At 41.7% G+C, this 27,976-nt stretch overlaps 1 protein-coding gene across 1 annotated transcript; it reads right to left on the bottom strand.

The window, feature by feature from the left end:
• Positions 1-16: 16 nt before the first annotated feature.
• VPS26A (VPS26 retromer complex component A) lies at positions 17-27,976 on the bottom strand. Its single transcript, XM_056113357.1, has 9 exons — positions 27,872-27,976; positions 20,749-20,898; positions 14,495-14,570; positions 13,035-13,191; positions 11,646-11,810; positions 10,018-10,124; positions 8,025-8,093; positions 4,493-4,635; positions 17-1,662 (listed from the first exon to the last, which is right to left on the bottom strand). Exons 1-9 carry the CDS (start codon positions 27,872-27,874, stop codon positions 1,549-1,551), a joined length of 984 nt encoding a protein of 327 aa, XP_055969332.1. The 5' UTR covers positions 27,875-27,976; the 3' UTR covers positions 17-1,548.

The raw sequence follows: 27,976 nt of genomic DNA, 5'->3' as shown, positions 1-27,976 counted from the left end.
TCAAACAGCAAGCCAATCGGATTCAAATTGTTTATTATACATTATGGTTGCACAATTGGAGGCTGGTTAAATACAACTGGTTTTCAAAATTTCTTAGTCTCTTCTAGATTATTACATGCAAGTGATCATGAAAATATTTGGCATTTTTAAATTTTGAAACTCTGAACAGGCACTTACATGAAGAAAAAAATTATCATTCAGATATCCACATTTAAAGTAGATGCTCCAGCACATAATATATGGAACCTTTTGCCAGAAAAGATGTTGGTACTGACCATTTTATCAAAGTGCCAAAGTAGTAAAACAGATTTAAAGAAATGTAATATTGAGTTACTCAGCTAACTCAGAAAGTAAGGTTAACTGACAAGACTTGCACTGAAGTGTATAAAAAAACATTGGTACAAAAACCAGTGAACCATAAGTAGCTTCACACAGCAGGCTTTTAGTTCCTACACCCCACGGTTAGTGTATTTGATATCAGATCCCATGCATATGAACAGACTGAGCGCAGCCTTTTTAGAGACTCTGAAGAAATGACTTGAATTCAGTGTTTTTAAAAAAAATAGCAAAACAGAGTAGGCTGGGTTTAAATTAGTTTAAACTGGGCAAAGTTCCAGGTTAACAAATGTGAAATTGTTCAGATCTGGATAACAACATGGGGTCCTCCTGAGTCTTTCATCTCCAAACTTTCCCTTGAAGGGAGGAGAATATTTGTAAAGAAAATCATATGTGTATACATGTAGCTAAAAAGATTCCTTAGAATAAAAAAAATTATATATAGAAAAATTGTATTTTTAAACAAATTCTAAAATGCTAATAGACAGCTCCACATAAATGGATAATATACTGAATAGTAGTAGCAAAATGATCACTTAAAATGGGAGGGGGAACGACATGTCACATAACCCCTTGGGGAACTTATGTAATACACCACAGAGAACTTCAAAAAAGGGGAAATTCAGGAAATCAGGGAATGGCAGAAGCACCTACAGTAAAACACTCCATATGCATTTCTCAAACACATTTGTAAAAACAGTTCTCAAAAATATTGAGGTGTCATGTTTTAAAATCTTTGCAAGACATTTAGCGTTACTCTGGTCTTCTCATTTTATTTGAACGAAATATTTTATTTTTTTGCATGAAGAATAAGAGATAATTATTAGCATGAAGGGGAAAAGAATTTACAATCAATATTATGCAGAAAGAAAGCAAAATTACAAATAGCCTACTCACTTGAAAATCTTTCTTATGCTGATGTGTAACAGAGTGCTTATCATCAATCGAAGTGTGTAGTAAAAAAACAACAACCAGAAAAAAAAAAACCCAAAAAACCCCTGGAGCCTAAGAGGTCCAATGTTTCAAAGAAAGCACTTTTTTTTTTAAATATATACATGAGGAACATTTAGTTATATCATAAATGCAGCACTGTAAGATAAAGGAAGACTTAAATTGGTTTTGGCCTTTCCCCGCTCCACATGCTGCAACCACCTTTTAGCCTGCCAAATTTAATGAATATAGGAGTTTTTGTCTTTATTTCTTCTATTCAGTTCACATTTCAGGCTGTTCTGCAGATGCCTGTGATTCTGGTGATTCAAATCGCTGGTGAAAGTTTGTTCTCTGTTTCCTCAGTTTTTCAGGAGCTTTTCTCCATAAAATGATCTCCTAATAGAAAAATTCAAGTTATCAAAAAATTTAATATTCTCATCACATGCCTTAAATTTTCCACATAGGAATATGACTTCAGTTTTAACTAAAATAAAATTAAAGTCGTCCTGCAACTTGGCGGTCCTCTTTCCTGACCCACTTTCTAACAATTCTTATCCTGGATCGTCTTTTCAGCTTCACCATGGTACACGAACACCATGTACACCACCAGCAGTGGTCCAATTTTGCACAACATTTCCGCAATTACTACTGGGTGAAATTCCTAAAACCTACCCTTTGATTTGCTATTCCACTGCCCTTATCCAAGTTCAAGTCCTTGTAACTTCTACCTTAAGCACCAAAATAGCATCTTGAGAGACAGCTGTCTCTTTTTCCTCTTCGTCACTACAATTAATCTGAGACACTGCTTGGATAAGCTCTTTAATAGTCCTCAGTGTTTCCAGATTAAATTTCAAACCAAGCACTCACGCCCAAACATCGAATTTACCAACATGACTTGTTTCTCTCCCTGGGTCCCCATCCCACATCAACCAAAAGAAGTTTCTCTATTCTTCCAACACACAGCCTGGCCCAAACTGCCCTATATTCCCAAATCTCCACTCCTGTCTCTAAATCTTATCCTAGCCAATCTATTCTAAAGTCTCTTCTAAATTCCAAAAATTATTTTCTACATAAAGTCATGACAGGCTGCTTAGTTTGGGGCTTAAAAAAAAATTTTTTTCACCAGCACATCAGAATTTAAATGGGAAGCAACCAATTTAATCAGGCCATGATAGATATTTAGAAATTGTGACTTTCATGCAATCTATCTGAATTTATAAATTATCTATGTTTATTATTAGCATTCTAACACTAGTGGAATAGTCATTCTTTACAAATTACTGTCAAGCTATTAAGTTTTGCTGACTTCTGTAATTTTCCTTTGGATATCTGCAACGTGAGGGCCATGAGAATAAATCACGTTTACAAAAGACAAAAGAGAGGGTCTGGAAAGATAGTACAGCAGGTAGGGTGCTGCTTTGCAGGCAGCTGATCCAGGTTCTAGCCCCAGCATCCCATATGGTTTCCCCGGTCCGCCAAGAGTGATACCTGAGCACAGAGTTAGGAGTAAGCCCTGAACACCTCCAGATGTGCCCCCACCCCCCGGAAAGAAAGAACCCAGAAAGATAATTTTTGTGTTCTTCACAGTACTCAGCTCAGAGTAATGTCTAATTTCATTTTCGTTATGTTGTGATACCAGAAATTTGACCCACGGTTCCAAACACACAAGGCTTTTAGTTTTGAATATGTCACTGGCATGCAAATAATCTGATTCAGAACACAAAAAGAGCTCTCTAACCACAATCGTCATTCAAAATTCACCAGAGGGACTGAACAGGTATTACAGGGGTTAATAGGGATTAAGACTCTTGCCCTGCATGCAGCCAGCTCTGCCCAGCTGGATCCCAGCACTGCATATGGACTCCTGGGCAAAGAAGAATAGTCTCTGGGCAATCTTTAGGTTGTGGCCCCAAAATGAAATTTGTCAAAGGCTTTTAATTTCAAATGAGAACAAGTTTTATGATCAACAGTTTGCATTTAAAAAAAAATAGTAGATTTGGGTGAGCTTAAGATAAAAATTCCTAGGTCTGAGAAGTTAACAAAGTCTTTGAAAGTGAAAATGGGGGGCAGAGAGACAGTTAAGTGGGTAGGCCTCTTGCCTTACATGTGACCCACCTAGGTTCAATTCCCTGTACCCCCTGTGGTACCAGGAGCCCCACCAGGCATGACGCCTGAGTTCTGCAGAGCCAAGAGTGAGTCTTGAACATCACCAGGTGCAGCCCAAGAGCCCAAAGAAAAAGTGGCAACAGGAGATCCTTATTTTTATTTATTTTTGTGCTTTGGGTGACACCCAGCGGTTCTCAGGGGTCGCTCCTACTCTGCACTCAGTAATGACTCCCAGCAGTGCTTGGGGAACATAGGGGATGCCGGGAATCGAACCCAGGTTGGACACACGCAAGGCAAATGCCCTTGCTGTTGTACTATTGCTCCAACCCTCAGATACATATTTATTTACAAGGTAGGATATTCAAGATACCACAGATAAAGCAAATTAAAGAACATGCACGATCTGGTATAAACAAAGTTTGGAAAATTAATACAACAGTGGTAGAATTTTTATTGGCCTTAATTTTACTCCGTTCTTTATTGTCGGATTTTGGTTTTAAATAATCAGTGGGTGTTTACAAATAAACTTTAGGCTGGTCTGGCCTAGAGATGACACGACAGTGTTGTTCTAGAATCCAGGGCACTTTGGTGCTGGTGATGTGCAATGACTTTGTACACTGATACTATAAACTTAAACACTATTACAACCGTACTGCCTAAACTATAGTTAATTCTTTTTTAATCAAAACACTTTAGGCTGGAGAGACTGGAAAGAGAGCACAGGAGTAAAGGTGCTTGCATGCGTGAGGCCAACCCCAGTTCAATTCAGCACTGTACAAAGACTTTAGACTGGAAATGCAGCTTAGCAGGAAAGTGCCTGCTTTGCAGTATGAGGTTCTCGGTTTGATCCTTAGCACACACACGAAAAAAGTTTTAAAGAAAACAAGATTAAAACCTTTAAAGAAAATAAAATTCTGCCAAATTATAGCCCATTCTGAAGTTCTACGGAGTAACAGAAAATATCTATCAATTCCATTTACACCTACATCCTTATTGTACTCCCAGGGTTTCCACTAAGAAACACCCACTAACTCACTACAATAAAGCTTAGAAAACTCAACACTTTCCTGCTGGTTTTAGAATTGTATGGAACAAAACAAGAGCCTGAGTGGTACCGTACCTGCTGTTTGAAGTACCTTCTGTCTTCCTCATCAACAAGGACTAGATTCAAAAAGTACCTTACTGAAAATTTTTTGTTCACATCTCTCATTGTTGGAGTTGGGTCATATCCTGCTAAAAATAGTCTTATTGGAATTGATTCACCTGAAAGAAAAGCAATTTGATGTCACATACGTAATATTTTAGTTTAGAGCATAAACTATTAAGATGCTAATATAGATATGACGTTAACAGGAAGTAATAGTATAGAGAAGTTAATGGGACTTAGTATAAAGATCTCAGCATGGTGGTGGCTGGTTCTGGGGGTCTTCGGCTGCCGGAGCCCTGGTCGGGGCGGAGAGGGAAACTCAACCCGTTCCCCTCCAAGGGGCCCCAGCGAGGACAGCCAGGCATGGGAGCAGGAGACTCTGCGCTGTTCTCTTCTGGGAGCTGGGTTTTATAGTCTCTGGGTCTTGGCCGTTGATGGGATTACACGGCGCCAGGGGGCCAGTTGGTGGGTGTGACCCCTGCCTACTGGAATTTGGAGGATCTGCTCCGGCAGCCGAAGACCTCCAGAACCAGCCACCACCATGCTGAGACCACTCCCCACACGCATGAAGGTACCGGCAGAGGAACAAAGGCATGAGGGTCCCGGGGCTGAGATCTCCAAGCCTGCTCGGATCGGGGCTAAGCATCCTCCACCCAGATCCTCCATCTTCCAGTAGGCAGGGGTCACATCCACCAACTGGCCCTCTGGAGCCGTGTAATCCCATCAACGGCCAAGACTCAGAGACTACAAAATCCAGCTCCCGGAAGCTCCCAAATCATATTTTCTCATTCTTACTTTGGACAAACTGGCGGGCTACCGAATGTAACCTGCCCACACGGCAGAGTCTGGCAAACTCCCCGTGGCGTACCCAATATGCCAAATACCAGTAACAATGATGGGTCTCATTCTCCTAACCCTGAAAGGGCCTTGAATATGGCACAGTTTTAAAAATTTCAGGGCCAGGACGAAGGAGATGTTACTGGGGCCTGCTCGAGGCAATCGACGAACAAAAGGACGGTCGTGCTCGTGAGTATAAAGACCTACGTTTATCTATTAGTATATATGAGATATACAGATAGATATATGCAGAGTATAGAGAAGATAATGCTTCCTTCCTCATGAAAAGAGCATCACAAAAACTTTAGGGTTTCTCACCTTGGGCATTACAAACATTTTAGACCAGATAAATCTTGGTTGTGAAAAAGATTCTATGGACTGTAAAAGATTTAGCAATATTCCTGGACTCGACCCACTAAATCGTGTCTTAAAATTTTTCCACTTGCGATCCTTTTCTGCCAAGAAAACTTTTATTGTTGCTGTTTCTGAGCCACACTTGGCAGTGTTCAGCGATTGCTTCCAGCTCCTGTTCCAAAACAAAATTTCCACGGCCCCCTCACACCGTTTGTTATACAACCCCATAGAGGGTTATGACCCACAATTTAAGAAGCCAGGCACTCAATGACAATTGACAACTCAGTGCCTGGCTCCCCAAATGTGACAATCAAAAACATCTCCAGGTGTTGCCAAATATTCTCTGAGAGTATATTAGGGGAACAAAATTATCCTAGAGGAAAACCCTGCTCTTGAATCATAGTGCTCAATTCAAATCCCAACTCTACAAATTACTATGTCTTCTTGGTCAAGTCACTTAAGCACCGTTTCAAACTCCTCACTGTAACACATATTTTGGACAGTATATGTAAGGACTCTGTGGGTTAGTATGTTAATAACTTAGAACAGTCAACAGATAACTTGTTTTATAAGTATTTTGTTATTATCTGCTTTCATAAAGTCATCAAACTTCTTAGTCCTGTGTACAAATGATTACTTGTAATTAATTCACCCAAAGTAAACATGTTCAGAATGATGATATTCCTTCAATACCAAGCCTGATGACTATATCCAGATATTCCTGACGTCCCCTTTCCTATGGGCAATTATTTGCAAGGAGTTTTGCTAATTTCTGTTTTGGCATATAATAGAAACAAATTACTATCTTTCTTACATAGTAATTTTGTGCTTAGCAATTCCCTAAAATAGTATGACCCACGAGTTAATTTCAATTTTTAATGGAGGATGGAGGCTGGGGCCACATCTGGCAGTGCTCCTGGTTTACTTCTGGTGCTCTGCTCAGAGATCACACCTGGTGGTGCTCAGAGAAACCATATGCAGTGCTGAGGAATGAGTGAGGGTCAACTGCATGCAAAGCCTTAACCTCTTTACCAAGTCCTGGGGCCCCATTAGAAGATTTTTTTTTTAAGCTCTCTGCTCCTCGGTTCCATCTAGAGAAGGAAAACTATCATCTAATTATCTAACTGACAAGGGTCCAAGGGAAATTCAGAACGTATAGGGATATTATCTCCTCGTCTACAGTTGCCACTTAGTAAGTGGTACCTATTTATAAAGGTAATTATTAACAAAGTCAAAGACAAACCTAAAATCACAAATACAGGTTTCATTTAGCCAGGAGAGAGTATCAAGTAATGATTATTATTTTCCCACAGGCTATCAGGACTCTTAAAATCCCACGGGAACTGATGATCAGCTATACTGCACAAAGTTCAGCATAAATAAAAAATATTTACAGGCGCATATGCTGCCGGAGCCCATGTGCTGCTTACACCCACGTGGCAGAGCACGTGTGGTGCCCGAGCACATGTGTCACCCGCATCTCCCCTCTTGAGATGTGTACTTTCATGCTTTCGTGTCTAATGTTAGGGTGTGTGTAGGGGCCCTCTCTGCACAGAAGCCTGTGTTCTCCCTTGAGTACATTACTCTCTCACTCTCTCCCCCTCCACACCTTAAAAATCCTCCAAATGAAATCTATTTAATTTCACCCCCCAAAAAAATATTTACAGAGATGAGCTATAATAACAAAATACCATTAAATACTTCAAATTCAGGCTAGAGGAGAGATGAGCAAAAAACATCTTTTCCAGATTCTAAATTTTCTAAATTTAAACTGAGTTAAACAATCTCACTTTAGGACTGACGAAATACCACAGAGATTGAGGTGTTTGCTTTGCATGAAGCTAATCCTTGTTCAAATGCCAACATCACACATGGTCAATGCCTGAGCACGGCCAGAGTGACCCAAACCCCCATCCACCCGCCCCCTGTAGACACATACACATCTACAAAAAAACCCACCCATTTTAGGCTAGGAAATACTACTATGGTACTCTGAAGGATATGTGTAAAGATGATTTGAAAACTATTGTAGTTATTAAAAAAGTTAAACATAGGGCCAAGAGAGAGCTCCAAGACTGGTTTGGAATGCACATGTCCTGGTTCCATCCAGGCCAGGTGCACCCTAGGAGCACCAATTAGGCCCTTAGAGGCAAGGAGTGACCTCGGGGCCCCCGAAGAACTGCCTGGGAGGCTCCTCCAAAATAATATTAATATTTTTACACTGAATAAATACTTCCAAATGAACCCTGCTGTGAACACTGTTGCCTGTACTACTTATAAAAAGAAAGAAAAGAAGCAGAAAAAAACTTGTTACCTTTTACTGGTGCACCATCCATTATTTCATATTTAGCAATTGTTTCTGTTTCTGTTGTAGTACTGGGTCCTAAAGCAATAATGTAAAATATATTGAATTAAATACACTTAGAATGTATGTTCAGCCTTATAACTAATTCCAATTATCCGAATGCAAAATTTAAGTACTGACTTATCTTTCCATTTTGTGGAAATATTGTTATTTTCTATTTATTGCTCTATGATTACCATAAACTAAATGTTGAACTCCTTTCTTCCCAAGGGAAATAAATAGATCAGAAAGACTCTTCTTCACAAAGTTTCTTTTGTTTCTATTATATGCCAAAACAGAAATTAGCAAAATCCCTCAAAACTGATCACTGATATGAAGTTTTCTCTGCAAAATCCTCTCCTAGGGGAAGGGGGGTATACTGGGAAGATTCGTGGTGGGGAATGTGCACTGGTGGAGGGATGGGTGTTTGATCATTGTGTGATTGTAACCCAAACATGAAAGCTCATAACTTTCTCACGGTGATTCAATCAAATTTTAAAAAATCCTCTCCTAAACTTAGTTAACTCTAACACAGACAAAATATCCATGGAATACTTGATTGACATGCAGTCCTTTAAAACTGGGGGATTCGCCCGCTAAATAAGTTTAAATACAGGGGCTGGAGCAATAGCACAGCGGGTAGGGCGTTTGCCTTGCACGCTGCCAACGCGGGTTTGATTCCCAGCATCCCATATGGTTTCCTGAGCACCGCCAGGGGTAATTCCTGAGTGCAGAGCCAGGAGTAACCTCTGTGCATCGCCAGGTGTGACCCAAAAAGCCAAAAAAAAAAAAATTTTTAATATAATCAATCTTGAAAAAAGTCAATGACAGGACTGGATAGATAGTACAGAGGGTAGGGTACTTGTCTTGCACAAGGCCAATAGAAGTGGGAAGGGGGAGAGGGGTTTCAACCCCTGGTACATCACATGGCCACCAAAGTACTGCAAGGATTGATCCCCGAATGCAGAGTCAGGAAACTTAAGCACCCAAAAACAAAAGAATCAACAACAAAAAAGGGCAGGGATGATGCTAAGTTAGCAGAAAAAAAAAGTACACCAAAACATACATTAATGACCTCAACACAAATATATATAAAATGCCAAGGGTAAAGCCCATTACAACTAATAAGTATGAATTGAATTTTGTAATTAAATATAATTTTGGAGGGTGGGGTTACCCAGTGATGCCTGGGAGACCATGTAGTGCCAGTGATAGAATCTGATGTTCCCATGTGCAAAGCTTGTACTCCAGCCCTTTGAATCATCTTTTCAGCCAAAATATAATTTTTATATATGTGTACATGTATACATGCATTGTAATGAAGTATTAGTCATCAAGAAGAATAAAAGTGGCTGGAGCAATAGTACAGTGGATAGAGCGCTGGCCTTACACACTGTCCTGGGTTCAATCCCCAGCACCACATACACTCTCCAGAGTCCTGCCAGGAGTGATCTGAGGATAGAACTAGGAGTAAATACAGTTGGAGATGGGCCAAAAATGAAAAAATAAAATCTCACTGTTTATAATAATATAAATGAGCAAAGTGTCATGTTAAATCAAAAGACATGTATAAATGTATATGTATTTATGATCTCATTATATATAAATTACTACCAGCAACATCAAGTATCAAAGCCAGTACCGAACCTGAATATTTATTCTGTTTAAATGGTCACGGTCACGGTCCTCCCGTTGTTCATCGATTTTCTCGATGCGGGCCCAGTAACATCCCCATCATGAGACTTTGTTGTTACTGTGTTTGGCATCTCGAATACGTCACGGGTAGCTTGCCAGGCTCTGCCGTGCGGGCGAGATACTCTCGGTAGCTTGCCGGGCTCTCCGAGAGGGGTGGAGGAATCGAACTCGGGTCGGCCATGTTGGCCGCTTGTAAGGCAAACGCCCTACCAAATACGGTTTTAAAATTTCAACTAAAATAGGAACTTTTGAACATTCTTTAACTTACCAATTCCTGTGATCTCTTTTTTGATCAGTTGTAGTTCCATATGTTGAATCTTTATTCTTACTAATAAGAAGTAAATTTTTCCAACAATCACATCCTTTAAATGATACCTTGGGAAGAAACATATGCTTCATTTATAAAGTTTAAACAAACAAAAATGTGGAATATGTCCTGAAGGCTTTAGCATAACAAGGAATCTGTTTTGGGCCAAAGAGATTTTGGTTGAATAAGGACGATAAAGAACTCATCCAACAAATAAACTTTAAAGAAATATGGAGCTGCAACAATAGCACAGCCGGTAAGGCGTTTGCTTTGCACATGGCCGACCCAGGTTCAATCCCTGGCATCCCATACGGTCCGCAGAGCACTACAAGGGTGTAGAGCCAGGAATAATTCCAGAGCAATGCCCAGATGTGACCCAAAAAGCCAAAAAAATTAAAAAATAGTGGAGGGTTGCGGCGATGGTTTAAAGGGCTAAAGCATGTGCTAGGAGACCAGGGTTGATGGTCTCTACTGCAGGATACCCTGAGCACCACTGCAGCGGCCCCAAAAGACCTTGCCAGGAGCATCCTGGGCACCACCACCCCCACCACAATAAATAAAAAATTCTTCTCCCAAAGCATAAAGCCCTATTAAGAGCCAAAGAGTCTAAGAGCAGTGGGGTTAAAGACAGCTGCCTTGAAGACAGCCAACCCCAATTCAAATTCTGGCACTACATATGGTCCCCTTGAGCACTATCAGGAGTAAACCCTGAGCACAGCTGGGTGTGGCCCAATACCCACAACCCCAAGCCCAAAGTGAAGAATCAAGCCACCAATGTACTGTGGTTTGTTTTTTTGTTTTTGCTTTTTTGGGGCACACCCAGCGATGCACAGGGGTTACTCCTGGCTCTGCACTCAGGAGTTACTCCTGGCGGTGCTCAGGGGACCAAATGGGATGCTGGGAATCGAACCCGGGTCGGCCGCGTGCAAGGCAAACGCCCTACCCGCTGTGCTATCTCTCCAGCCCCTGTACTGTGTTTTGATGCCCCAAATTTGAACAAATCTTGTTTGGATACTAATTTGAAAAAAAATCATGTGAGGAAACCAAGATATGTATCAATTTGGGAAATAAAATACCACAAGTTACGTGAAAACTTTTTATTAAAGAATTACGACTTTTCTGCTTGTTTTTGGGTCACCCCTGGGTTTGAACCCTGGTATCCCATATGGTCCCCTGAGCACTGCTGGGTGTGGCACCAAAGCAAACTACACACCCACTTCTCCTCTCCCTCTTGGGAAGAAACACAAGAGGATATTAACTGGTTACTTTTACTTTCTGTGACTTTTCTACATCATGGTAAACTTATGTCATCAGCAAAATGTATTTTCTTTTCATTTAAGGGCTAAATAAGCAAAAGTAACGGCAGGCAAGGAAGAAAAATTGCTATATACTAAGGGCTAATCTGCCTCCTGAAATGATGAGAACCTCTACGAAAGTCAGAGACATAACAGAAAATGAGTATTAAAGATGTCTGGCACTGAAAGTGGGACCATCTCTTAGTTTCTTCAGCTCAGACATTCTGTTGTTCTGTTGACATTCATGTCAATTATCCTTACTTGGACTTATGAAGTACTCTGAAAGGCACTTACTTTGATTTATTATATTCAAATTCTATGTGTAGACAGTCTTCAATGCCCACTTCCATCTTAATAGAGTTGTTAACATCAGGATAGGTGGCAAGCTGGTGAACAATAAGATCATATTCTTTTACCAAGTCTGTCAGTCTTCTTACTATTGTCACTTTAAGAAAATACCTACAACGTCAATGGAGAAGACAAATTAAATCTTGTATAATTAATTGCAGAATTTGAAAAAAAGCAAACACTTGGGGCAGAAATACTGAACAAGGGTTAAGGCACCACATCGTCCTCAGAACAGTAAATAAACAAAGGAACATTAACTGCAGCTCAGTTCAGTTCTTCGTGGGTACTTCATAAAGGAATTCTTATCTACTTATCTGGGGTACCATTGGCTGGAGAAGGGAGGAGAAAGGAGTTTGTGTATTTTGTTATTGTTGTTCCTTTAGTTTTGTTTTGTGGTGCCAGGGATCAAAGCCAGGGCATCGCCGATCTAAGGCACACACTCTACCACTGAGTTAAAGCTCCATCTCTGGTCCCAAAGGGGGGTGGTGGTGGTGGTGGTTGTTTTTTGAATTGAATCACAGTGACATACACAAGGTCCCAAAGTTCTTGTCGGTTTGGTTAAGTCTAGGGGTCGTACCCAGCTATGCGCAGGGCTTACTCCTCACTTCATTCTGCTCAGGGACCCTACCTAACAATGCTCTGTATGTGGGGATGGTGAGGGATCAAACTGAAGTCAGCAGCATGCAAGCCGTACCTTCTGTCCTAATATCTCCAGCCCCCCCGGAGTTGTGACTTGTTTGTTCTGGGGTCACACCTAGCAGTGCTCTGATCTACTCCTCAGCTCGTTGCACTACTTCTCTGACCCTGGAGTTCGAAATTTTAAATAAACATCCTAACCAGAAAAAAAAGTTAAAGTCTAGTATTTAAGATTTATGTCTGGAGGCTGGAGTGAAAGTACTGAGGGTAGGGCACTTGCCTTGCGTGCGGCCAACCCAAGTTCAATTCCTGATACCCCAGATTGTCCATAAGCCTCACCAGGAGTGATCCCGAGCAGAGTCAGGAGTAAGACCTGAGCCCAGCCAGGTGTGGCTCAGAGAACAAAGATATACCTAGACTTTAGATGAGTTTGGAGTGGACTCCCAAGCTTATGTGAGGAAATTGCTCTAATCTAAATCACTTAACCAGATACTTAACCAGATCACTTCACCAGATCTAAGCCTCTGATAAAAATCTCTTACTATCCCAGATCAGCATTTAGCCTGACAAAATATTTGACAATTTTGAAAAACCTTAAGTCTTCCAGGTTAGAATTAGAAATAGATAGTTTATAGGAGATTCCACAGTAGTCAATGCTTTCTGGTTTTGACACTCTTTAGGTTTCTAAGAATCACATACCTCAAACGGACATTAGCGCCGATGTAGGATTCATATGGCTTTTCAACTTGCATAAATTCAAAATCATAACTTCTGCTCTGAGTCAGCTCTCCTGGTAAGGCTAGCTCTTTTACTAAGTTTACAAATTCATGAGTATTACTCTTGTCATTGAAAAGCTCTAGAAAAAAAAATTTAAAGCAAAATTTATATTTAATACCCATTTCACTAAAACCCAAAACATTTATCTCCAAAGTTAACTTTACCAAAATAATTAGTTGTTTCTTTTTTAATATATTAGAGCTATGATCTGAATGGCATTTTTCTTCTCTTATTAAGATTCATACGTATACATAAAAAATTTCAATGACCCAAGTACAATGAAACCTGCTCTACTGTAAAAAATTTAATTCATTCCTTTAATTATGTAGTCTGCCCAATATGACACTAACTCAACAAATATAATTCCAGCAATTCTTTGAAATCCCTTCCCTTAAAACAGAAAACATTGTGTTGGCTTGTTTAGTTTGATTAGACAAGTATATCACCTTAATAAAGCATTTTGCTGGGTGAGAGATGCAGCTCAGTGCAAAGCACTGTGTCTCAAATGTGTAAGGCACACATTATACACACATACACCAAACCCACACGTACACACAGCACATCTCCAGACACACACACACACACAGACACACACACAGACATACACACACACACACAAAGGCATCATGTTATATACTGTAGTTAGGCAATAACCCTCATAAAGATATAATACATGAGGTTAAAATCAAACATCAGTTAATTACTATAAATTGCCCAAGTATAATCTCATCTACAATATGTGAATATTCAATAGTTTTCATTTTGATACTTTAAAAATGTAGTGTAAAATTGAGAAAGCCAGAATTAAAGCTTAGCTACACAAACAATATGATAAACACCTATTCTCTTTTCTGAATCTGCAGTACCAAAAGAATTATACAGAAACTCTTGCTAAATCAAGAGCATGTCTAAAATAAATAAACAGAAAAGACACAGCTGATCTAAGTCAAGAAGAAATTACCTTTCCTTTTCACATGGGATTTTCTGTTGATTAGCAAATCTGGTTATAGACACCCAATAGATCAGGAAGACGAATGGTACAGGTAATTAGAAAGCAAAGGATGAAGGTGATACTGGTCATTGTGAGAAAGTAAAGAACGATGAAAATGGAGGCAGGTGAAAACTTAAATTCAAACTTCACTTGAATTATTTTCCAAGGCTGGTAGCTTATACAAACACCTCTCATTTTTAGTCATTAAGTTTAGTAACAAAGGCAGGTTAATAAAATATAACTAAAAGAAACAGGATTTATTGTTTGTAAAATCTTTTTATACAGATCTTTTCTTGCCACAAAGCTAAGTTCTAATTCAATTATTTGTCAAATCCAAAGTTCTTCAAATTCAGTTATGAAGGAAGAAAAGTAATACTATTTTGCAACTCACCAATTTGACCTACAAATTCAATTCTAATTCCTTGGTGCTCTAGCCTCTTTCCAGGTTGCTTAAAGGCTAGGTTTACCTGCCAAAACATGAAATTGTAAGAGATGTTAACAATTCTTTGAGTGGGTCTACTAGATTCCTTCCAAACGAATGTAGTATATTCATTTTTAAGACACAAAAGTTTGAGACGCAACCACATACCTAGATGATAATTTTATAGTACCACAGAGGGTATAACTTATTCAAAGAAAATCATTTAATGACCCTGTGACTCAAATATATACTTAAAACACTGACTTTTAGGAAGGAATCCTTTTAGAACTGGAGAAATGTAAAGACTGAATCAAAAAAGTGTGTGTGTGGAGGGGAACCTTTCAACTAGTTGAGTGTGTTTTCTGGTCAAATATTTAAACAATTTTACTGTTAATGTAAGGTAATCATTAATTCCAAGAAACAACCTAAAAGGTCACTTTCAGTTTTTTGTAACCAAAAATTTATTTTAATTCCTAACCTTAAAATCAACATGTATTACTCTGAGGCATACTGCTAGTCCCCTAAAAGGAGAATATCTAAAGATTTACATTTTGAATACGAGTTATCTTTTTAATTATACTTTTCAATAAAAACCCCAAACTCAAAATTCCTTAACTCTAATCCGATTTAATTTATAGTAATTTATAATCTGATTTGACTTAAGTTTTATAAATTTAACAAAATATAAAACGCACATAAAATAAGAATCTAAAATGTTTAAGAATTAGCTAAAATAAGGGCTGGAGCAATAGCACAGCGGTAGGGCGTTTGCCTTGCACGCAGCCGACCCGGTCAATTCAATTCCTCCACCCCTCTCAGAGAGCCCGGCAAGCTACCGAGAGTATCTCGCCCGCACAGCAACGCCTGGCAAGCTACTCGTGACATATTCGATATGCTAAACACAGAAACAACAAGTCTTATAACAGAAACGTTACTGGCTCTGCTCGGGCAAATCGATGAACAACGGGAGGACAATGCTACAGTGCTACCTAAAATAACACATTTCCAGGTTTATTTTTTACTATAAAAATAACTGATGATGTACTAAGAGCTTTTCTTCCAAACAACGTTTCTCAAAAGATAACAGTAATCAAGAACTGATTAAAAAAAAAACTATTAACTTATATTTGCAATTATATATTCATTCTTCTTCTACATCCATTAACTAGGATAAGTTTGTTACTTGTCTTCAAAATTAACCTCAAAAAAGTAAATAAATAGTAGTACATCATAAGATGAAATATTAAAGTTTAAAAATAAGTGTCAAAGAATTCTTAATGATGTGGGAAGATGTGAATGATGTTACATGACAGAAACATGATCAAATTATATGCAAGTATAATATCAACTATATTTCTAAAACTAAAGACAAGAAAACTTTTTTTTTTTTTTAAGTCATACCCCATGGTATTCAAGGACTATACTATTCCTGCCTAGTTGCAGGGGGGAGGGGCAATCACAATGCTGGAGGTACTTGGAGGACCGTGTAGTTCTGGGGTTCAAACCATGGCATCTCAGATGCAAAGAATGCACTCAAGCCCTTTGTGTCATGTCCCTATGCCCAGAGGGAAAACACCTCTTTAACAGCAGTTACTTCTAGAAATGTATGATTTGGGGTGATTCTGTTTATTCCTTTGCCGTTGTCAAGTTTTTGTTTTCCTTTTCTATAGTGGGCAAATAATACTTTTAAAGTTAGATGGTGAATTTTAGATTGGAATCACACAAAACAACCTGCAGCTGTTTCATAAGCCAGGCAGGGGTCAAGAGTTATCCTTTATACCAACTTAACTTAAAGTTGCATAACCAGCACAACTTAAAGTATATTTTAAAAAATGTCTATTATACTCCTACATTTAAAAAAATAAAAATAAAATATGTCTATTTGGTATCCATTTTCAAAATGCCTTTGAATCATGAGAGTGAAGCTGACATTTTTCTCAGGGTTTCTACCACCAGAGACATCACAGTCTGTATGTTAGTTTAATTTTTTAGTCCTTTGTGTGTGTGTGGAGGGGAGGGAGGGCAGGCACACCTGACAGTGCTCAGAAATTACTCTTTACTCTGTGCTCAAGGATCACTTCTGGTAGTGCTCAGGGGACCATATGTGGTGTCAGAAACTCAACCTAGGTCAGCTATGTGCAAGACAAGGCAAGTGTTTTACCCCATGCCGTATCTCTTGGGTCACACCCAGTGATACTCAGGGATTACTCCTGGCTCTGCACTTAGGCATTACTCCTGATGGTGCTCAGGGGATCATACGGGATTCCGGGGATGGCTGCATGCAGGCAAACACCCTACCACTATACTATCGCCCCAGCCCCAAATTTACAGTTCTTTAAAAAAATTTTTTTTTCTGAGGGGCCAGAGCAATAGTACAGTGGGAAGGCTCTTGTCTTGCACATGGTCAACTCAGGTTTGATCCCTGGTATCCCATGTGGTCCCAAGAGCCTACAGGAGTGATACCTGAGTGCAGAACCAGTTGCAAGCCCTGAGTACCACTGGCTGTGGCTCTCTCCACAGTTCCCCCCTCCCCCCAAATAAAATCAAGCAGCTTTTTCCTTGGGGTAGGGGCAGACACTCCAGGAATACTTGAGGACCATGTGGTACGAAGGATAGAATATAAACCATGTGCTCTAGACCTCTGAGTCATCTCCCTTTCCTGCGGCAAGTAGATTTTAGGAATTTCCTTATGTATTTTGTGATGGTCTAGTTCCAGTTGTCTTATGGTATACTTGAAAAGCTCTCCAAAAGACCCAGGAGACAACTGGAGGGACTGGAGTGCATGTGTGGCGTGAACAGGGCCAGGTTTTCTCCTCCCGGCATCATGAAGTGTAGCCCTGATGGCTCTCAGAATTGCTGGAGAGTCCACACTCACCCTGCCCCAAATCTCACAGGCAGCCATTAATTTTAACTTTGAAAACTTCCGAAGAACCAGAGAAACAGCTCAATGAGTTAGGCGCATGATTTGCAGCAGGAGGTCCAGGTTCCACCCACAGTACCACATGGTCCCCTAAGCATAGCTGGGAGTAGCTCCCAAGCAATACACTTGAAACTAAGAAGGAAGAAACTACTTGCAACAAACACATCCAATAGAATACAGAAAGGAAAAGGACAAAGAGGGAAGATATTGGGGAGGAGGAAACACAGAGAGCAGGAGATTCAAACTTTAGAATGTGCCTGTCAAGGAGGCAAGTGTGTGTGTATGTGTGTGTGTGTGTGCGCGTATGCATGCATGCATGTTTGTGTGTGTGTGTGTATGTGTGTGTGCGCATGCTTGTGTTTATGTATGTGCGTGTGTGTAAGCACACGCACTGGGGGGCTGGGGCAAGTTGACATTGGTGGTGGGGTTGATGCTGGAATACCACATGCATAAAACTCAACTATGAATAACTTTGTAAACCATGGTACCTTAAAAAAAAAACACATCTACTAAGGGACTGTTATTTAGAATATACAAAAAAACTCAAATCTCAACAAAAAGAAAGCAACAACCACTCCATTAAAAATTAGAGAAAATGAGCTTGAAAGTCAGTAGTATAGCAGGCAGGGCACTTGCTCTGCATGTGGCAGGCCCAGGTTCAATCCCCAATATCCCACGTGATCCCCTAAGCCCCCCTAGGAGTGATCCCTGAGCACAGAGCCAGGAGTAAGCCCTGAGCACCGACAGTTGTGGCCCCCAAAACATAACAAAAGAACAGTAAAGAAATCAAATAATTATTTCATACGGGTCTATTATATATCTGTCATTAGAATATATTTTATGAATGTATAAAACAGCTCTGACAACTCTGATCTGAAAAAGCTGATAATCTAGCAAAGAGATATTTGCTTTCTTCTCAGATCTATAAATAACTAAGATATCAGCAAGTTCAATCTCTCTCCATACTCCCACCACATTAGCAAATCTTCCAAACACTCCTTTCTTTTTTTTTTTTGGCTTTTTGGGTCTCACCCGATGATGCTCAGGGATTACTCCTGGCTCTGCACTCAGGAATTACTCCTGGCGGTGCTCAGGGGCCCATATGGTATGCTGGGAATCGAACCCGGGTCTGCCGCGTGCAAGGCAAACGCCCTACCCACTGTGCTACCGCTCCAGCCCCCAAACACTCCTTTCTTTACTCTTCTTTCACTTGACATTTTCTTTCTATTTATTCAGCTCACTTGACATATTTATCCTTTTGTTTATTGTCTGCTCACTTAAGTCTCTTCTTCCACTTTTGTTTTTGGTTTTGTTCTGCACCTGGTGGAGCTCAGGGTTTACTTGTGGCTCTGTGGTCAGGGATCAATCCTGGCAATGCTTGGGGGACAAGATGGGATGCCAGGGAATGAACCCAGGTTGGTCTCGTGCAAGGCCAGCACCCTACCCACTGCATTATGTCACTGGGCCTTGCTTCCCATCTTGTAAATGAAAAGTACCAGGACAGCTGAAAATCAAAAAAGGATTTCTTACACAACATGCCAAGATGGCAAGAGAAGGACCAGAAAAGATATTATTCTAGCAAAGGACAATAGTAGACATCATAGTAAAATGACTGATAAACCTAAATTTAAATTATCATAGCAAAATGGCTAATAAATTTATCTAGTAACAATAACAAAAAGCTAATTTTAAGAATTAACGTCCTGCAGCTAGGGAGTACAGGAGGAGATAAGGTTATCACCTTGCATGCTTCAATGCCATCAGTCTTCTTGAGCACCAGGAATAGCCCCTGAGCACCATCAAGTATAGTCTAACACCAACCTCAAAAGGTTAACATCCTTTATGCTAAACAAAATAGCAAAGATTAAAATATAATCATAAGGGGTCAGACCAATAGTACAATGGGTAGGGTGTTTGCCTTGTATGCGGTCAATCCAGGTTCAATCCCTGGCATCCCATATGGTCCCTAGAGCAATGCCAGGAGTAATTCCTTTTTTTTTTTTTTTTGGTCTTTTTCTGTGAAACCCGGCGATGCTGAGGGCTTACTACAGACAATGCACTCAGGAATTACTCTGGCCGTGTCGAGGGATCATATGGGATGCCAGAGATCAAACCCTGGTCGGCTGCGTGCAAAGCAAATGCTCTACCCACTGTATTATCACTCTGGTGCCCAGGAGTAAATTCCCAAGTGCAGAGCCAGGAGGAACCCCTAAGGATCACTGGGTGTGACCCCAAAAGAAGAAAAAAAAAAACCCTGTAATACTGAATGCTACATAAATAAAAAAATTCTTGACTCATATATTAACATTCTTCAAATCAAAGATTTGTATCTTGGGATTGGAGCAATAGCATAGCGGGTAGGACGTTTGCCTTGCACACAACCAACCCAGGTTCGATTCCCAGCATCCCATATGGTCCCCTGAGCACCACCAGAAATAATTCCAGAGTGCCTGAGCCAGGAGTAACCCCTCTGCATCGCCAGGTGTGACCCAAAAAGCAAAAAAAAAAAAAAAAAGGATTTGTATCTTTTGGTCCAAAAATTCTAAGAAACAGTGTTATTCATACTATAGAAATATGGAGAAAATTGTATATGTTGATAAAATTACAATGTTAACACTACAAGCCATCTGAGAAACAGAAGCTAAATATTCAACAGGGAAAGGGCTCAATTAATAAACTACATACATACATAAAACTAATACAAAGAGAGTAGAAATAAACACACTTTGGTCCAGAGATACAGTACAGAAGTGAAGGCACTTGGCCTTGTATGTGGCCAACAGTGGTTTGATCCCCGGCACTTTATATGGTGTGACGGGAGCTCAGAGCATCAGGAATAGTCTCTGAGCACCACCAGGTGTGTCCCAACACCCCCATCCTCCACAATAAATAAAACTTGCCTTCTAACTTGTTTTATCCCTTAGCCCCTCCAATACATCCAATTAAGAAAACAACAACAACATAGAAAGAAACTTTCAAAGTTATACTTGAGAAGCACTCTCATTGTTAAAAAAGAAATTTTGAATGGTTCACAGTGCCAATGGAGACTGAAACTAAACACATGCACAGTCCAAATTCACAAAGGTTTACCTGCAATTTTGTACCCTGCCCTCAAACCCTTTGTAGATTAACACTATTATATTCTAATAAATCAAGAATTTTAGCTGTAATTAAAAAAACAGTTCAATCTTGTAAAATCATTTAAATATGGAAGCAGCACAGATCATTTTGATGACCAATTATAATATTCAACAACTAGTTAATTCTCCATGACCCTCCCCGCGCCATAAACAAAAACACTTACCTTTCCTGAAACAGATTCCCCATCATAAAAAAGATAGTGTTTTTCCACTTTTCCATCTTCAGTTTTCATTTCTGCCATTTTCCTGGTTTCCCCATCATTAAGGACAACATCAATCTCACAAATGGGACCAAAGAAACCTCCAAGAAAACTCTAAAAAGGAAAATGATCACAATCATGTCTCATTGGTTACTACATTTCCTAAAATTTATTTTTTAAACAACCTGCAAATCTGTAAGTCCTAAGAAGTTACAACACATTCTCTTATCAAAACCCAATTTAGTAAAATATGCATATAGTTTTACTATAGCTACATACAGTTGATACTCTATTGACCACATAAAAATTTAAGCCGAAGCACACTGTGAGATCAGTGGTACAGCACCTGCCATACATATTCAAAGACAGAAGTTTTACCCCTTCATCACTGAAGATGATGAAGGGCATCACCACTGCCCTTCATTATCTAGTGAGAACACCAAGACGCTGCTGGGGCAGGCCCCAGCACCGAAAGAGTAACATTCAACGTGCCTGAGCTCAGCAATGAAGTGCTTGAGTTCCAAACACTGCAGCAGCAACAATGAAAGGGTGAAAATACTTTTTAAACATTTTTTTTAAAGAAAATAAATTCAGGTTATATATTTCACGATTTAAAAAAAAAAGTGGGGAGGGGGAGGCGCCAAGGAGGCAAAAAGCACCTGGCTTACAGGTCTGAGTCCACAAGTTTGATCCCTGGTACCACCCACAAGTGCTAGCTGAGGCCAAGGTGCATCTGCTATGTGGGATTCCTGGTGCCCTAGCAGAGGCGAGGGCCCTCAGCCAGATATGTGTGAGCACAACTAAAGTGCTCGACACCCCTGAAGAGCACCTTAAACATAAGCTCCACTGTCGGGATGTGTGACCCCAGGGAGTACTATGACCAAGTGGGTGACTGATCCAAGTCACTGCGGTCACAGCAACAATAGAGGGGAAGGGGAAAGGAAAAGGAAAGCTCTCCCAACCACCCCACAAAATAAAAACCAACCAAACAAACAAAAAAACTATATAAATTTAAACATACCATTTCAACCATTTCCTAGAAATCTACTTTGTCTTGCATGTGGCTAGCCTGGGTTCAACCAGGAGGATCCCATGTGGTCCCCCTCCCAGGAATGATTTGTAAGCACAGTCCCAGGAGTAAGGTTTGAGCATAGCCCGAAAACAAAAAATCAAAACCCAAGTGTCCAAGAAGAGAAACTTGAATTTTACTCTAGATTATACAATGGCCAATGGAATAAGGCACAACTACCTACAAGGTGGATTTTGCATATATAATGTTAAGTGAAAGCGGGCATATACACTGTATGAGTCCATTTATTAAAAACAGGGGCTGGAGCAGCAGTACAGCAGGTAGGGCAGTACAGCAATAATACAGCGGGTAGGTCTTGCATGTGGCTGACCCCAAGCATCACCAGGAGTACTTTCTGAGTGCAGAGCCAGTGTAACCAATGAGCATCACTGGGTGTGGCCCTATAACAACAATATTATATAGTGTTAATACAGGAATCGTAAGTCAGGGAAATGGTGGGAGAAAGCACAAAGGATGCTCTCTGGGTGCTACTGTTTATGGATGCTAATGCTTAACTCTGTGTTTGATATAATCACTTTACAGAAAGTTAAAATGGGGCCAGAAAGATAGAATAGCAGGTAGGGCACTTGCCTTGCACAAAGTTAACCTGAGTTTGATTCCTGGCACCCCATATGGTCCCCTGTGCCCACTAAGAGTGATCCCTGAATGCAGAGCCAGGAGTAAGCCCTGTGCACCAAAGGGTATGGCCCAAAACAGAACAAAACAAATGAAGTTAAGCTGTATACTTATTTACAGGTGTAATCAATTTATAGAAAGTTAAGCTGTATATTTATAGGCTTTCCTACAACTACGTATATTTCACTTAAATGTTATTTTAAAAACACACACACATTATCCCCCAGTATAGACCACATACATCTGACTCCAGCCATCTCTCCAGCCATGCCAGCTCAAATCATTTAAGTTCAGCAAATTTCTTCTTGGCCCAGACCTTAATCTTTGCACCTCAGTTTGATTCATCTACATAAAGAGTTGTTTTCCAACTTCCTGATCAAAACTGGACTTCTCTAAATTCACTAAATTAGGTCCCACAATACTAAGCAAAGTTTTACTTCATTTTTATTGTAATTTTAGTGCTCACTTGAATGACTTCCCAGAAGAACCATCAACTCCCTGAAAACACCTAATCTTTTGTTCACCACTGAAAAGTCAGTGGCTAGGGGCAGCGTGCAGCATTTAGCAGAGGTTTTCAAATACCTCTTGAACATTTATTTGCACTAAGTCTCACATTTTCCTAATAAAAGAAATATGTCAGGAAATAATAGACATATAAATGAGTTAATATCTCAAACGTATGATAAGCCCTCCAGTAGAAAACTAGTACTGATGCAATATGTGGTCTAGAACCTAGCTAGCTTCTTCAAACTGTGGGTGGTGACCCCATATGGGGCTATTTAACTGAATACACTGGAGGATGGGGGAGTGGTCTTGAGAAATTTGGCAAGAAGGGTTTCTGAACACGACTACCACAGATTAGAAATCAACTGTGAAATTAATTCAAGGTGTTTCTGGCAGTGCTCATATGTGGGTTTTTTTTTTTTTTTTGGCTTTTTGGGTCACACACGGCGATGCTCAGGGATCACTCCTGGCAGTGCTGGGGGACCATATGGGATGTCAGAGATTGAACCTGGGTCGGCCACGTATGAGGCAAATGCCCTTCCCACTGTATGTCACTCAGGCCCAGAGTGCTCATCCATGTTGTATGTCTCAGAAAGGAATGGCAAGTGGGAAAAGATGAAATCCCAGTGCAGACCTGAGAACTTGCTTATGAAGTCTGGTCTGCCCTCAGAAGGCAGAATAACAGAAAGTAAAAACCCTCTTATGACTACTGAGGTGACTGAGTGGCTGAAAGACCAGGAGACATAGCGCTGTGTGTGTGTGTGTGTGTGTGTGTGTGTGTGTGTGTGTGTGTGTGTTGGGGGGGAGGGGAGGATTTGAAACTACACCTAACGAGCTCTGGTTTTAGGAAACCAGAGGTGCTTTCCTAAATTCAGAGCTTGCTTTTTATTCATTTAATATAGCCAATTTAAGGAATTGCTTGATAGAACTGTATAAGTAGTACTTTGATGTACTACTCCAAAGATACAAAAAGAAGTCTTTTCTTTCTGACATTTCCAGCTTTCCAGGCAACCTTAGAATAACAAACAACATTAATCAGAAAACTTCTGAAATAAGAATGAAAAACATCAGATAGGTCTCACATGCAGCCCCTTCCTAGTAAGCTCTTATATTCCAAATTATAAACTTAAAATTTGTTCAAATGGTAAATTTTTTCTAAAGGGCTACAGATATGAAAATGTAAAGCCATTCAAAATTCAGAAGCTGGGGGCCAGAGAAATAGTACAGCAGGAAGGGTGCTAGCCTATCCCTGATAATCCATGTGGTAGGTACCCCAAACTCACCAGGAGTGATTCCTAAGTGCAAAGCAAGGAGTAACCTCAAGCACTACCAACAAAAAAACAAAAAAATTCATGAGCTGATGTTTATCACTATGTGCAATGCACTGAGTCAGCAAAGAGGGGGCTCTTTTATGGGAGAAGCTTTCATGAAAGCCAGGTAGATGATACCCTCATTTGAATTACAAAACAGAAACAGAAAACACAAATTTATTTTCTCATTTCTACTTAATATTTTTCTGAGCTACTTCCAGGAAAAATGGGACTGCAAACTATAAAAATTATTTTTAATACTAGATAAAAGGAAACACTGTTATCTATCCCCGCGCTCCCCCAACACTCTCCTATTAATACATACTTGAACTTGGAATTGAAAAGCCAAGAGTCTTTTTTTTAAGTAATTAAAAACTAATGAAAACAGTGGCCCTAGAAATAGTACTGTGGTTAAGGAACTTGCCTTGCATGCAACTCACCCTCCATCCCCAGCATCAAATATAGTACGCAGAGCACCACCGGGAGTGATCCTAGATCAGAGGCAGGAGTAGCCCGAGTACAGGCAGGTGTGGCAGCAAACCCACCTCCCCCAGACATACACACGTAAACACATACAAAAATTGCTTACTATGTGCCAAGGCATTCGCTATAAAATATCTATCTAGTAGAGAACATGCCTAACAATAATGGATTGAGTAATAAAGGAAAGTGCTTTAACAAGACTAGGTTAACCACACCATGAGAAGCTATCACTTGCTTAAAACCAATTTATACTAAGATACATCAAAAATCAATGCAGTGTTACGAACACCTACAGAAAACTGTGGCTGCCTTACACATAACAAGTAGACAACAGGAAAAAAAAATACAGAAAAAAAAAACCCTGCCTTGTTTACCTTCTGAAAGTTTACAAAAATACTGTCTACTCAGAGGCTTGACTTTTTAAGTTTTTATTTCAAGACATGGATTTTCTGGTCTTTGCTTGTTTGGGGGCCACACTTGGCTGTGCTCAGGGCTTGCTTACTCCTGGCTCTGCACTCCAGGAGTACTCCCAGTGGTGCTTTGTGCTAGAGGGACCATAGGTGGTGTCTGGGACTGAATTTGTGTCCAGGATTGAACCCAGGTCAGCCGCTGCACAAGGCTAAGTGCTTTAGCCACTGCGCTCTCTCTCTGGCCCCAAGATGTGCATTTTCTGTCATTCTAAGCAAGAAGTTATTTAGTTTTTGTTATTAACAATCACATCAGGATACTTCTGACGTAAAGAAGAAATAAAATAGACTTAAGCTGGTATGGAAGACAAAGAGGAAGAAAAGGAATAAAAACGGAAAGGGGGCCAGAGCGACAGTATAGCATATAAGGTGCTTGCCTTACACTGGAAGACTGGGGTTCTTTTTTTTTTTTCTTTTTGGAAAGGCAAATGTATAGAAATTTATTTAATTCCAATTCTTAGGTTTTTTTTTTAATTTTTATGAGTGAGACACCATGAGGTACAGTTGTAGACTTACAAATTTTTGTGCTTGGGTTTCAGTTATACAATGATCGAGTACCCATCCCTCCACCACTGCCCAATTCCCACCACCACCACCACGGATCCCAGTATCCTTCCCACCTCCCCTCCGACACTGCCTCTGTGGCAGGGCATTCCCTTTTGTTCTCTCGCTCTCTTATTGGGTGTTGTGACAATCCTGTTCGGTCTATTGTCTACTTTCAGCATGCTTCTCCCATCCTGGGAGGATCCTCCCAACACCTTTATTTGGTGCTCCCTTCTCTATCAGAGCTCCCTTTTCCCCTAGCATGAAGACTGGGGTTCTATCCTGGGCATCCCATATGGTCCCCAGAGTATGCCCTGAAGGACCCCTGAGGCAGAGCCAGGAGTAAGCACCAATCACCTATGTATGGTGCGGCCCCAAAACAACAAAAAAAATTGAAAAGGGAGTTAGGATACATCTATGTAAATATTTACTGAAATAACAGGAGGCAATCTGAGACCTTTTAGGTATCAGACAACTACTCAGTTTTTCGGGGGGAAAAGGTATCTTTGAGCATTTAGTGTATGGTATTTTCCAGGAGCAATCCCAGACAAGACACAAGGTAAGACTGTTCTTATTTTTCAAGCGCCCTGCCGGACATGCTATCTCTCCAGCCCCTAAGGTTAAAGTCTTTGCTAGTTTCTAAAGGACCAGGCTACATAGGTCATGACTAGTAAAACACTGCGACTATTTTCAGTTTTCCAATGGGGGCCTGGAACCAGGTCAGTGGCTGCAGGTCAACTTCAGAGATTCCATATCATCTGTAAACCCCAGACTCAGTCCTAATCACCGTCTCTCTAGAAAAGTAACATGTGGATACGTAGAAAGACAAACTTCTTAGCGCTCCCTGGAGAAATCTCTCAAGGCACAGTGGACGTAGAGCAACGCAGCTTTGGAAGGGTGCGAAAGAGGCGCTCGAATTCTCTTGTTTGCCCCTTATGAAATAGCAAATTTCCATTCCTCGATCACATCGGTGCCCACTTCAACGGTACCACGCTCTCCAGGTCAGTCTATGCAGGATGAGGAACCCGCAAGCAAAAGTAAACTGCTTCTGAATTCCAAATTTCAAGAACTGAAATGTCAGTACAAAACAAAAAAAAAAAAACGGAGAGAACTTAGGTGGGTTTTGTTTTTTTCTTTCCTGCGAATTGTATTTCAAGAAGCCTTGAGGCAAGTCCCCCCCGCACTTCCTTCTCCGACTCGACGACGGCCGCCGTCATTTCCACATCAAACGAATCGCTCCAGCGTCGGGCTCCGTCAGGCTTGGGAGCGGCAGGAGGAGCCCGTTTCGCCCCGTCCCGGGCACGAGGGGGAAGGCGCGCGCAGCGGCGGCATCGAAGGGGGAAGGAAACTCGGAGCCGGAGGAGGACGAGTCCGCCCTGGCGAAGCGGAGCAAAGAGAGGCCGGCGATCGCCGACTCGAGGTCCGACTGACTCCGAGTTTCGGAGAGAAAACCCGGCCGGGGGCGTCCGGGGAAGGCGGCGGCGCCACGCCCGCCCGCCACGAGCCCGCGAGCACCAGCCGAGCCGGGCCGGGCGGGACCCCCGGCGGGCGCTCGCGACCACGGGGCTCGGGGGGGGGGGAAACGCGGGCCCCGTCCCGCCCGTCCACGCCACAAGTGTCCACGCCCGCGCCGAGGCGGACGCAGGGTCGCGAGACCGCGCCGCCGCCGCCGCCGCCCCGGGCCGGGGGACCAGACCCCGCGCCGGCCGCCAGCAGCAGCGGCAGCGGCAGCCACGACGCCCCGGGAGCTCGTGACCCGCCGCGGGGACGCGCGGCTGACCCCGGGCAGAGGCGCCGCGGGGCCGGGACGCCAGAGCGCGACGCCGCCAACGCCGCCCGGGCCTCCCCGCGGGCCAGACCGGACCGGACCTGAGGGGACCTGAGGAGACCTGAGGAGACCTGAGGAGACCTGAGGAGACCTGAGGAGACCGGGCGGAGGCGGCGCCGCGGCCCCGCGGGCCTACCCGGCTCCCCGCGCGGCCGCCGCCCGCCGCGCCCGCCAGCGCCGTGGTCCGCCCCGGGCCGGGGCCGGGGCCGGGGCCGGGCAGCGAGCGCGCCCACCGCCGCGCACTCACCATGGTCAGCGCCGCCGCCGCCGCCGTCGCCGCGGCGTCCCCCCACTCCGCTCGGCTCCCCTCGGCGGAACTCCCGGCCGCGACTCCCTCCTGCGCCCAGCGCCC

The sequence above is a fragment of the Sorex fumeus genome, unplaced genomic scaffold (genome assembly GCF_029834395.1).
Source record: "Sorex fumeus unplaced genomic scaffold, SorFum_2.1 ptg000020l, whole genome shotgun sequence".
In the NCBI taxonomy this organism is placed as follows: domain Eukaryota; kingdom Metazoa; phylum Chordata; class Mammalia; order Eulipotyphla; family Soricidae; genus Sorex; species Sorex fumeus.
Note: the sequence above shows the minus strand (reverse complement) of the source record. Positions and strands in the feature narration are given on the sequence as shown.

What these genes read in the sequence shown, in the direction of transcription:
- VPS26A (XM_056113357.1), bottom strand. An exon ending in GGCGCTAATGTCCGTTTGAG is followed by an intron (nt 11,811 to 13,034) that starts GTATGTGATTCT and finishes TTGACGTTGTAG; the next exon opens with GTATTTTCTTAAAGTGACAA. An exon ending in GGATGGTGCACCAGTAAAAG is followed by an intron (nt 4,636 to 8,024) that starts GTAACAAGTTTT and finishes CTTTTCTTTCAG; the next exon opens with GTGAATCAATTCCAATAAGA.